At 42.4% G+C, this 13,218-nt stretch overlaps 1 protein-coding gene across 5 annotated transcripts in view; it reads right to left on the bottom strand.

The window, feature by feature from the left end:
- Positions 1–13,218, bottom strand: part of LOC122928341 (proline-rich protein 5-like) — a 291,839-nt gene that overhangs the window by 182,974 nt on the left and 95,647 nt on the right. For 4 of the 5 annotated variants that reach the window (XM_044281090.1, XM_044281095.1, XM_044281094.1 and 1 more), the window contains 4 exons: positions 10,738–10,786; positions 10,449–10,506; positions 9,986–10,077; positions 8,909–9,049 (listed from right to left, as the gene is read on the bottom strand). In XM_044281090.1, coding sequence (XP_044137025.1) covers positions 8,909–9,049; positions 9,986–10,077; positions 10,449–10,506; positions 10,738–10,786 — 340 coding nt within the window. The remainder of the gene's footprint in view (positions 1–8,908; positions 9,050–9,985; positions 10,078–10,448; positions 10,507–10,737; positions 10,787–13,218) is intronic. The other variant, XM_044281096.1, reaches the window with a different exon arrangement.

The raw sequence follows: 13,218 nt of genomic DNA, 5'->3' as shown, positions 1-13,218 counted from the left end.
ATGAGGAACGGAGGGTGGGAATCATTATATCGCTGCTCAGGGGTAACGCTCAGTCGTGGGCCTTTTCGCTGCCGGTGGGGACACGGCCTCTCCGTTCAGTGGATGAATTCTTTTTAGCCCTGGGTCAGATATATGATGATCCGGATCGTGTTGCTTTGGCTGAGTCTAGACTACGTCTGTTATACCAGGGTAAACAATCCGCAGAGATATACTGCTCAGAATTTCGGAGATGGGCAGCTGATACTGGTTGGAATGATGCTGCACTCCGAAGTCAATTTTGCCATGGTCTTTCAGAGGGATTGAAAGATGCATTTGCCTTTCATGAGAGACCTATCTCCTTGGACTTTGCTATGTCTCAGGCCGTTCGTATTGACAGGCATCTTAGAGAGAGAGGAGAGATCTCTCCTTCCTGTCATACTCAATCCCAGGACAGTGCAGCGGTCTCATTCTGTGCGCAGGGGTCTCAGTCGCTGTCAGCCCCTTCTGAGCAGGAGCCCATGCATCTGGGGTTGATTGCCTCTGACAATAGAAGATTCAGCCCGCATGGGAAGGTTTGTTTTTGTTGTGGAGGTATAAATCATTTGGCACATGTTTGTCCCTCTAGGAGATTCAGGCAGTTTTCTGGGAGTAATAAAGAAACAAAAAGGAAAAAATCTTTTAAAAATGTTCCATCTGTTACTATTGGCAGGGTTGAGGCGGAAATTGAAGGTTTTCCATTTGCTTGTAGTTCCCGTTTTGTCCTGCCTGCCAGGGTGGCGCTAGAGAGCAAGAACATTTTTTGTGAGATTTTTGTAGATAGTGGAGCAGCTATCAATCTCATTGATAATCATTTTGCGATAACTCATGGTTTCCAGGTGTGCACTTTGGGAAAGGATATTCCTGTTTTTGCTATTGATTCCGCTCCACTTTCTCAGAAATCATTAAAGGGCATAGTTCACAATATTCGTTTAATTGTGAGTGATGCTCATGTTGAGGATGTGTCATGTTTCGTCCTTAGCGGATTACCTACTCCTCTTGTGTTGGGGCTACCCTGGCTCACTAAACATAACCCCACCATTGATTGGCAAGCGAGGCAAATAAATGGTTGGAGTGACTTTTGCAGAGAGAATTGCCTCACGACATCTGTTTCTGAGGTTTCTACTAAGACTGTACCACCTTTTCTCTCTGAATTTTCGGATGTCTTCTCTGAGAGTGGAGTTCAGGATTTGCCCCCGCACAGGGAGTACGATTGCCCTATTAATCTCATCCCAGGCGCCAAGCTGCCTAAATCTCTTTTATACAATCTTTCCCAACCTGAAAGGGTCGCTATGCCTACTTATATCTCGGAGAGTCTGAGAAAAGGACACATACGACCCTCGAAGTCACCTGTTGCTGCTGGTTTTTTCTTTGTTAAGAAAAAAGATGGTTCTTTAAGACCTTGTCTGGATTTAAGGGAGCTGAACAGTATCACTATTCACGACCCTTATCCGCTTCCTCTGATCCCGGACCTGTTTAACCAGATTGTTGGGGCTAAAGTCTGTTCCAAATTAGATCTAAGAGGGGCATACAACCTGGTCAGGGTCAGAGAAGGAGACAAATGGAAGACGGCCTTCAATACCCCTGAGGGCCATTTTGAGAATTTGGTTATGCCTTTTGGTTTGATGAATGCCCCAGCCGTCTTTCAGCATTTCGTGAACAGCATTTTTTATCATTTAATGGGAAAATTTGTATTAGTGTTTTTGGATGACATTTTGATTTTTTCTCCTGATTTCAAAACTCATAAGGAACACTTACGTCAGGTCTTGCTCATCCTGCGGGAGAATAAATTATACGCGAAACTGGAAAAATGTGTGTTTGCGGTTCCAGAAACAATTTCTGGGGTTTCTTCTCTCCGCTTCTGGTTTTCGCATGGACCCCGAGAAGGTCCGCGCTGTGCTTGAGTGGGAGCTTCCTGAGAATCAGAAGGCGCTGATGCATTTTTTGGGCTTTGCCAATTATTACAGGAAGTTTATTTTGAATTATTCCTATATTGTTAAACCACTCACTGATATGACCAGAAAGGGGGTAGATTTTTCTTCCTGGTCGGTAGAGGCGCGTAAGGCCTTTTCTAATATCAAGGAGAGTTTTGCTTCCGCTCCCATCTTGGTACAACCTGATATTTCTCTACCCTTCATAGTTGAGGTTGAAGCTTCTGAGGTGGGTGTGGGTGCGGTCTTGTCTCAGGGTTCCTCTCCTGCGAAATGGCGACCGTGTGCCTTTTTCTCGAAGAAACTCTCCTCCGCAGAGAGAAATTACGATGTGGGAGATAGGGAATTGTTGGCCATCAAGTTGGCTTTTGAGGAATGGCGCCATTGGCTAGAGGGAGCCAGACACCCTATTACAATGTTTACTGACCATAAAAATCTGGCCTACTTGGAGTCAGCCAAGCATCTGAACCCGAGACAGGCCAGATGGTCTTTGTTCTTTTCAAGGTTTAATTTTGTTGTCACGTTCCGCCCTGGGGTTAAGAATGTGAAGGCAGATGCCCTGTCACGTTGTTTTCCGGGAGGTGGGAATTTTGAAGACCCGGCTCCCATTTTGGCTGAAGGTGTGGTGGTCTCTGCTCTTTTTCCTGAATTGGAGGCAGAGGTGCAGGCAGCCTAGTCAGAGGCTCCTGATCTTTGTCCTCCTGGGAGGTTGTTTGTGCCTCTCGCTTTAAGACACAAGATTTTTAAGGAACACCTGCTGGGCACCCGGGGGCAAGAGCCACAGTGGATCTCATCGCTCGGAGATTCTGGTGGCCTGCGCTTCGTAAGTCGGTTGAGGGTTTTGTGGCAGCCTGCGAGACTTGCGCTCGTGCCAAAGTCCCTCATTCACGGCCATCAGGTCCTCTCCTTCCCTTACCCATTCCTTCCCGTCCTTGGACACATCTGTCCATGGACTTCATAATGGACCTGCCTCGTTCCTCGGGGAAGACTGGGATTCTGGTGGTGGTGGACCGTTTTAGCAAAATGGTGCATTTCATCCCTTTTCCTGGTTTGCCCAATGCTAAGACGCTGGCGCAGGCATTTATTGATCACATTGTCAAATTGCATGGTATTCCTTCAGACATAGTATCTGATAGGGGCAGGCAGTTTGTTTCCAGATTCTGGAAGGCTTTCTGTTCTCGCTTGGGGGTTTGGTTGTCATTCTCTTCTGCTTTCCACCCGCAGTCGAATGGCCAGACAGAGCGCGTCAATCAGAATCTGGAGACATATCTGCGCTGTTTTGTGGCAGAGAATCAGGAGGATTGGTGTTCTTTTTTGTCCCTTGCTGAGTTTGCTTTAAATAACGGTCGTCAGGAGTCCTCTGATAGGTCACCATTTTTTGGTGCATATGGGTTTCATCCGCAGTTTGGGACTCTCGGGAGAGGGGTCTTCTGGTTTACCTGATAAGGACAGATTCTCCTCGTCTTTGTCATCTATTTGGCAAAAGATTCAGGATAATCTAAAGAGCATGAGTGAGAGATATAAGTGTGTGGCAGATAAGAGACGTGTGCCTGGTCCGGACCTGAATGTTGGTGATCTGGTGTGGTTGTCTACCAAGAATATCAAATTGAAGGTTCCCTCCTGGAAGTTGGGTCCTAGGTTTATTGGGCCTTACAAAATCCTGTCTGTCATCAATCCTGTTGCCTACCGTCTTGATGTTCCTCAGACTTGGAAGATCCATAATGTTTTTCATAAGTCCTTATTGAAACCTTATGTTCAACCCATTGTACCCTCGCCTTTGCCTCCTCCTCCGATTATGGTTGATGGGAATCTTGAATTTCAGGTCTTTAGGATTGTGGATTCTCGTCTTGTCCGCGGTTCTCTCCAGTACCTTGTTCATTGGGAGGGTTATGGTCCTGAGGAGAGGATGTGGGTCCCAGTGACGGACATTAAGGCCACTCGTCTCATCAGGGCTTTCCATAGGTCCCATCCTGAGAAGGTGGGCTCTGAGTGTCCGGAGTCCACTCGTAGAGGGAGGGGTACTGTCACACCAGACAGCTGAGAAGCTCTGACAGAAGCCTTTCAGAACCTCCTCCTTGAGTTTTCTTTGTACTGGTTTTCAGTTAATTATCTCGTTAGCCTCTCTCAGCTGTCATGTAGTTGGACTGATTGCATCCCTTTAAATTCCTCCCCATAATGCATTAGTGTGCGGCTTATACAACTTCCTGGAGTGTGTGTGCATGCTGATCCTATTTTCCTGTCTTCTACAAGATAAGTGCTGTACATTTATTTGTGATTTTCTGTTTGCTGGATCCCAGGTGACCCTGACTCCCTCCGTGTCTAGTGTAGGGAGCCGGTGGTCGTGTCCCCTCACTATTATAGGGTGTTCAGGTGTTATACAGTCGAGGTACGAGGCTATGCGATCATCTACAATTGAGATTTTCACATAGGCTGAGCAGTCAGGGTGAGTGCCAGGTCTTATGCAGGGGTCTCCCTTTTGTTCCTTAGTTTTGGATCCAGTGAGTCATATATTCATTTTGCACTGTCTTGTTTCCTGTACACCTTCCGTGACACATGGCCTAGGCAAGTGAATGGGGCTGAGGTGAAATACCAAGCACAGCCGCTATCCAATGGACAAAAAATTGTGGTTTTCTAAATTAGATGCTCCAGCATTGTGGCTGGAGCTGGGGAGGGTGGAAGTGGTGGTGGTGGAAATCAGGGTGGCTGTAGTCCTCACAATGTCTAATCCCTCTCCCTGGGCCACGCATGCAGTGTGTGGAGGGCGCACCCTTTCTTCCCTCAGTGTACACCCTAGGGGATCCTGCCTGGTGGTAGCTGGGGTGACCTTGATGTTAGGTAGATGGGTGCAAGACAGGAGAGTAGGTGGAGGGCTGGCGGATACATGTTGGAGTCAATGAGCAGTACTGTTTGGTTAGAAGAACTAAAACCTCTGATTACTGAATAGATGATAGAGTTTGCAGTACACCCAGCAGCAATAGTGACCTTTATTAGGTACTGTATATTACAGAGTAGGCTTTTCTACATAGCTCAGTTTAGGCAGTAGCAATGATTTAGGTTATCCTCCCTAAGTCTCTCTCAAGGTACACTTTGCAATCTTTCCAAATAACCACAGGCAAGCAATTTTATTCCCATTAACACTTTCTGCAATGCCCAATCTGCAGGGTACAGTCTTTAGATCTGGATGGCCAGATCCTCTGAGAATCATGGTGGGTGCCGGAGGCAAGTCACCCTTTCCACATGCAGAAACGTATGTTGCCATAAATGAGTGTTTACCTTACTGTTTCATCATAACCCTCAAGTGGTTGTCAAACATCCATAAATGTCTGTCCTCTTTCTCTTTGAGATAGTCTCCGAGTGGCTTCTCTGACAGTTTTCAGTCTCAGGGATGAAGGTTACCTGGACTAGACCTAGCTCTCCCCTAGGCCTGCTCAGCAAAGACTCTCTAACCAGGGGGTGGGACCAGCCCATCACCCTTGCAACTGCCAGTTTTAACTATTGACTGCCTATAGACAACCATTTAGAATTAACAGTGCACAATGAAAAGTACTTCAACCATGTTAAACACTTTAGCAGAGGTCCACTAGGGTATTAACACTTTAACAGCGATCCACTGGGTTACTGCACATGGAGACACACTTTCCTAGAAGCATTGTTTCTGAGATTGAGATACTCTGCAATGTGGTGTAATGCAGAAGCTTCACATGGCAGCAGATGGAGAACCTATGCTACTGTAATAAAAATGCCATGGGGAAGATGTGTGCCACCATGTAGGCAAAGGGCTCTGCAATATTAGAAACTATAATTTTTTGAGAGCAGAACATAACGGGTTTATGTTACTCTGTTTATTGTCAGAGACCCTTTTTTGAACCTCACTGTGTAAAAACCTCCTTTTACATAAACCTCCTTTTTTCTGATCCTTCCTCACATATGGTATCCATTAAATTCCAGAGCATGAACACGGAGCTGTTAACAGGGGAATTATAATATTATATAACAGCAAAACTCTGTATACACCTCTTTAGGTCCCTTCCAAGAAATTAATTATTTTTATTTCCCTTTAGGATCACTATCAAGATAAGCACCAGCTTGAAAATCTATATCCATTTTTGTCAATTTCATTTTAAGATTTTTTTTTGGAAACGTACAGTATGATCTGTACTACCCTTTTTAGTGGCCTCAGTGTACACACTTTCCAATGCATCTGAAATTGCTTGCCATATGGTTCCAGCAGGGGCATGCACAGACATCAGAGGATCCCTTAGCAAAACTCAGATTGCCCCACTCTAGAACTCCATCTACGACACCTGTATTGAAGTAGGGATTTTTTTTTCTGTTTTAGGTCCAAAATTATGCTCTTTTTATTTAAAGGGGTTGTCCCACGAAAAATATTCTACAGGTTTCAAACCAGCACCTGGATCTGAATACTTTTGTAATTGCATGTAATTAATTATTTAGCATAGCCAGTGAGCTATTCAATAAAATGTATCTGTACAGCGCCACCTGCAGTTTGTTTTTTTCTTATTTCTTTGACCTGGTCACTGAGATGGCCGTACATGCTCAGTTTCATCCTTCAACTGCCTCCTGAGCTGTGATAGGGAGAGCATGGACACACCTCCTGAGCTGTGATAGGGAGAGCATGGACACACCTCCTGAGCTGTGATAGGTAGAGCATGGACACGCCCCTTAGCTGCAGCAGAAAAGACACTCCCCTTGAGCTGTCAGCTTGATATAAATCTAGAAAAGCAATGAATGTGGAGATCTCTGGATCCATGTGAGGTACAGGGCTGGTTCTAGCTTTGTTAGGGACAGATTGCCATTTACTATATGATATGTGATTTTTATTTTTTACATTAGTCATGGGATAACCCCTTTAATATGTTCTTTTTAGGAGAGTTCTGTTTTATGACAAATGATTGACTACCTGCAGCCACCACTAGGAGGAGCTAACTGCATATAGAATTATGCAGATAGTATGCACTAACAGCTGGATGAATTTGTATGTGGTGACTGCACATAGTTGATTTGGCAAAGTCATGGCAAGCAGGGGTTATCACGGATCCCATGGCAGTTCCTTGCCCTGCCTTAATAGTTTGTATGTCACTGAGGTCTCGAATGATAACAGCTATGCCTGTTTGGTACCACCTAGATCCATCTTGTTTTTGGATTAGAAAAATGCATAATTGATCTAAGTTTTGCCATTCCCACACAAAAAAGACATAATATAAACCTTACGTAAGCAGGAACCTATCTGAAACCATGACTAAAAAAGGCGAGGGCATTTTACACCAGAGCATTACATAAGTTATTAACGTAATGAATGATCCCAAACAATATGAAGCCATGTGCTCACGTACTCACACAGTCATCTCAGTTTGTTGATATTGTTATTCATTCATAATTATCCAAACTGAGTCATCATTAGGAAAATAAACTTTACGTTACCCTGACTCATACTCGGCAGTTATTACCAGTACACAGAGTACGTAATGATGACTTTAGTTGTGACATTACAAATTTAAAGGTGACTACCTCCAGAAAAAGCACGGATACAATATGCAATATTGAGCAGAGCAGGGAAGTGCTTAGGACATATATTTACAAGGGTAAAATATTTAAAGGGAATATCTCCGCTCACAAAAAGTATTCGCCTTATGGGTGCCTGATGAAGGACACCCCCTAAATGTGTACACTGAATTAAAAGCCAAGAAGCAGATTTCTGGAGTGCAACAAAACTACATATTTGGAATCTTTGCAATGCCTTCTTTTCATTCTCCTGACTGTTTAGTAAATTGACAACTGTGTTGCCAGTTGACACTGTCCTGTTGTCACTGACAAAGTCATGGTATATAGGGACACACCCGATCAAGTGGAATGGTTTTGCCCTATGGTCAAATAATTCATACATTTTTAGGATTAATAACAGTGGAATGGCAGAAAGAAGAGTCATAAAAAAGGTGCTCCAGCACTTTGTAGGTAGTGCAAATATTAACTAAAAAAGATAAGTCAGGAGAGGTGACAAGTCCTCTATAAGGTAAAACGGGAAGTGATGCAATGAATATACTACTGATAACTGGAGAAAATCTACCCCTGTGATCACCATTTCTCTCATTATAGGTAATACCATATTTGCTTCTGATGATGACCAGTTCTGACCAGAACTTTTCTTAGTTTATAACGCGTTCATTTTCCTGTTTATGGCCACCTCCGTGGTCCTGCAGTGGTATCGACACAGATGCACTTGCATCATTTTTTTATGTCTGGCTTGGTTTGGGGAGTGTGCATTTGTTTCGCCTGCGCAGTAACTCCCACCTCTTTTCTCTGAAGCAGAAGTGAATGGGACTGCTCTAAGGCAGGAATGCTCAACCTGTGGCCCTCCAGCTGTTGCAAAACTACAACTCCCAGCACGCCTACAGCTATTAGGGCATGCTGGGAATTGTAGTTTTGCAACAGCTAAAGGGCCGCAGGTTTAGCATCCCTGCGCTAATGCATACACAGTAGCCCAAAAGGCATCCTATTGCACTGTGGACAGCACACACAGGAGTATGGAGGAGTGTAGCATGTAGATTCTTAAAGGAAAAGACGAATAGGGTAATTAAAAATTGAAAAAGTGACATGGAAATAACTCTTTAGATGATAAAATTGTGACTGCTTTCAGCCACCACTAGTGGGAGCTTTGGAGCTTTCTCTATACACATTCTTTACTGAATTCAATGGAAGGTGCATACATTGCAAGCTTCCCCTAGTGGGGACTACAGGCATCCTGAATTACATCCTTTATCTCTACATCGATATGAGGATTTGAAGCTTTGTAATGGAGCTGCAAACCCTAAAAATATATTTTAGGACACATTATAAGCAACCAATTTTGTATCAAATACTGCGATTCAGTTATATTTAGATAACAAGCAAATTCACAGTGTCTAGTGTCTGATTTGCTTTGCTATTGATACAAACCTACTTACTTGAAGTATTAGCAGCATCTGAATGATGGAGGGAGGTACTCGAGCTCGCGGGCGGGATAAGGCATCATCTAGTTTTAGATTTAGGGTTATTATATTTCTGAAGTGCAGCAAAGCCAGCTGTCGGATGGTGGGCTCCTTCCCCTATGCACAAAACAACAGGTCACAACAAGTATGTTAAGAAACACAAATATAAAAAGATATATAGCATCACATGCAAAATATTAACAGTATTAAAAGTAACTTACAAATAAAAGAAAAAAGACCCAAACATATAATGTACAAACTATCACTATTTTACTCTGGCAATGGGAAATTCAGCACATACCACTCAGCTGTCTATGTGTGCACATCAATGGGTGCACTTCATAGGGTGCATATGTAGTACCCCAGACCTGAGGGTACTACAATTAGTATAGAGTTTACATTGCTATATATTGTGTATTGTTTGTTATCTGGCCATATGTTCCAGCAGGATCTGGAGAGCAAAGGTTTAACAAGAAACGGGGCTAACCACCCTGTTCCTCTCCTCTTGGTAGGAGTGGGCTAGTCCTGCTTCCTGTCAGGAGGTGGAGTTCCTGTCCAGAGACAGAAGGGAGAGGAAGCACATTCAGAGTTCCTGCTCCTGTTACAGATTCTCCAGAGAGAACTACTCAAACCTTTCTCTCTTAAGTCTTGAGATGCTAGACAGTGAAATAAACTGCTACAATCAGCGTTAAAGACACTGCTGCAAGGTGAGGGATTGCATCGCCTAGAAGGTTATTAGGCCAAACTACAGCCATCCAACCTGCCTCTATATCCCTGCTGGTGCCAGAGAAGATTCCACCTAAAATCTACCGCTGCTGAATAAATTTGAAGTTCTGGCCTCATTTTTCAATACTCAATTTCCACTGCACCAATCTCCAGGGAGCAACGGCCTGAGGAAGTACACCATGACACAACACTCCATCAGGACCATGACAACTTCCATCCTCTGGCCTGGCTCTTCCGGGGAGCACATACACATAACCATACACTGAATAAAGAAACAATATTTGCGGATAGAAAGAAGTTTATATTTTGGCAGGACAAGATGTTTACCTGGACAGGGTAGAAGATGGCCTGTAACATTGGCAAAACATCGCTAAAGAAGAAATCCCAGGTTTCTGCTAAGGAATCAAGTAGTTTCTGTCCTAAAATAGAAAAAAATGAAGTGTTCATGGTACCATAGTAATAGTACTACTAAAAATGAAATACACATACACAGTCATAACTAGAAATGCAATACATTGGCAGATCTTTGTGCCTTTGTACAAGGATTGCCGATTGTGTAATGAACCTATGCAACATACAAGCTACATACTAGATATTGGCCCTCTTTGGTTTCGAGCTCAGGATGTTACTTAAAGTAAAACTCTGTTTAAAACCTAAAAATGTTGGCATGATGGGGGCTAATCCCAATATCCCACTCAGCCCATGTTACACTCACAAGCTCAGATATGAAAATTGTTTGATGAGATCCTCACTATTGTAGAGCTGACCCCATTCCTGACAACTGTCTCACCTTCATAAAAACGTATCTTGTCTCGCAGGATCACCATCCCCTTAGTAAGAAGCTGGTTCTGAAAGTGAATAATATACTGTAATATTATTCTTACAATTTGTATAACGCCATACGCATCTCAGCCTCTGCTGCGTCTGCTGCATTAATAATGCAGGAAATAAATTTTACAGATGGAGGAAAATGGCTGTGAAGTTTTCATCCAAAAACTCTTAAATCATTTTTATTTTAAGATATGTGACATGCTCTTACCTGTCACATCAATTACTCGCAACAGAGTAAGTGTACGTACCTGAAGGTATTCTGTGAAAAAAGAGCCAAGTTCGGTTTTCAACAGCTGCCTGTGACAAAAAAATATGGGAAAAATAAATAGTGGGCACGAGCAGTAAAGAACCACAATGGGGCATGATTGTCATTTTTCAGAATTTTTCTAAAGTTGACTGGTCAGCTGATAACTTGCTGCTTGTCGCCTTTGTCAAGTCTGACTCAATCATTTTAAATTTTTTTTAGGTATTAGCTGTATAATCTTTTTCTGTAAAAACAGCCAGAAGTAGATACAATGGCTTGAAAAAGTATTGATACCGCTTGAACTTTTTCACGTTACACCCACAAATTTAAATAGCTGGTAGAGATAAACCCCTAAAACTTGCAGCTGTAACTGCAGTGAAAGCTGGTCTTTCAAAGTATTGACTCAGGGGTGGGGGGCTGAATAAAAATGCATGCCACCCTTTTTTTTCTTTCTATCATTTATTAAACATTTTGAAAACCATGTATGATTTTTTTTTCACTTCACACATACTTGCTACTTTGTGTTGGTCTTTTACATAATATCCCAATAAAATACATTTAAGTTTGTGCGTGAAACGTGAAAAAATTTGGAAAGCTGAATAAAGCTGGAGGATTGGCATCCAAGTCCACCCAAGGTATTCTTTAAGTTCTCAGAAATTTAAATATTAGATAAAATTGTATCATGGGATAAGGCATTTTTCATACCAGTTATTCCACTGAAGAACACAAAAAGATTGTGAGGGTCTTCTCTCTGTGTGGATTTATGGTACATGTCCCTATACAATCTCATTGGTCTTGTTGAGAGCCAGAAATAAAAAAAACTGATGAATCACATCAGCTCCTGAAGCTCATGGTACCTGCTGTGAGTGTGCAACTGGGTCCAATGAATGATCCTATGGTGGGGCTGTCCAACCTTGATAGTCAGTATGAGCTAATAATAAATGGTATCTATCTGTACAGGAACTGTACAGAAGATAAGACTTGCTCTAGCTCTAATGCTAATTGATGTCTAACCAAAAGTGGGCACTAAAAATATTCAGACAAAATCACATATGTTCTTGAGGTTTTTGCTAAGATAGTTGCGAGTGCTCAAAGAAATTTAATTTTTTTATGTTTGTGACTACAAATACATTTCTATACCTAAGGGCTACAGATGCACACATTTTAGATATCTTTTACCATAATGAAGAGAAAAAAAAGACTGTGTTATGATGAAATTCAGAAAATGTTATCAGTGGAGGTCTGTGAGCTGAAGCACCCACTTACTTCTAGATCAGAGAGGAGACTTCCACAACAGAGAAGGATTCAGGGTTCCTGCTGAAATCAATGGAATGGAATGTGCCACTCATTTGCCACTGAAACCAACATAATATGGAGGCTTTGGCCTAGCATGTCCTTAAACCTGCATAATATGAACAAAAATCCCTAACCCTGTACATCTGGCAGGTCTCAAACAATTAACAGTAACCATAGCAATGACCAGACATACAGTCCAGCACATAGAAAACTTAACCCACTGGGACTTTCAAAAAGATGAAATAAATAAAACCATTAAATGTTTTATTACCCAATTAAGTCTTGCTTTTAGTTTGGTATTATGGGACCAGGGAACCATGCACATGCACAACCCCCAATATTCACTATATAGAGTCTCTTGTCAATGAGAATGGTAGATGAGGACTTCAAACTTTAAATGGGAAGTCTACTTGAGGAGGCAATCACAACATGGCTGCATTTTCCAAATGAAACATTTAGCTACTACCTTTAAGATGGTTCAGTCATTTTTGACAGGAAAAAGACCTTATACAGAGGGGAAACTACAACTTGGTGGATGCTCAGAGCAACTACATACAGAGACATGGTTTCCAGAGACAAACATTTTCAAACAACCATAAAAGGTTCCTCAGACTCAGAGGTCTTTTGTTTGAAATATCCCTTATGATGTTCTCTCTTGATATGCCTATATGACATGGCTTGACAGATTCTAGAAACCAGATGAGCTGTGGGTCGATTTACCCTTTAGTGAACCCAAAAAGTAGACTTGCTTAGCCAACATTTTTCTGTAATCCTAACAAGTGCAATTTTGTGGGGGGCATCAGGATAAATTTTCTGGACTTAAATCTCAAAAACCACTAAAGTTCTCCTTTTATTGCTGTTTTGGGGGCTACATAAAACCTGAGAAAGGGCTATAAGCACACCTCCCGTGGAGTTAGCTGTTACCCAGCAGGTGGGGAGAAAGAGCTCCAAAGGAACGCCCCCCCCCCCCCTTCCTCCCCAGTCTGATGAGAATATGAAATCTATGCCCTATCCTGAGGCATGATGGAAGTGAAAAAGTGCCCCTATAGCAAACACATTTTGGGAAAATGACTTTATCACCTTTGTTAGGATTGGTTAATATGTAATTGGTGTTCATTTCCACATTAACTACAATTGCACTTAAAGGATATAGCAAATTTTATGTGACATTATATTACAGACTCTAGAT

Source organism: Bufo gargarizans, chromosome 2 (genome assembly GCF_014858855.1).
Source record: "Bufo gargarizans isolate SCDJY-AF-19 chromosome 2, ASM1485885v1, whole genome shotgun sequence".
Classification (NCBI taxonomy): domain Eukaryota; kingdom Metazoa; phylum Chordata; class Amphibia; order Anura; family Bufonidae; genus Bufo; species Bufo gargarizans.
The sequence above is the reverse complement of the archived record's forward strand: the minus strand, read 5'-3'. Positions and strand labels throughout refer to the sequence as shown.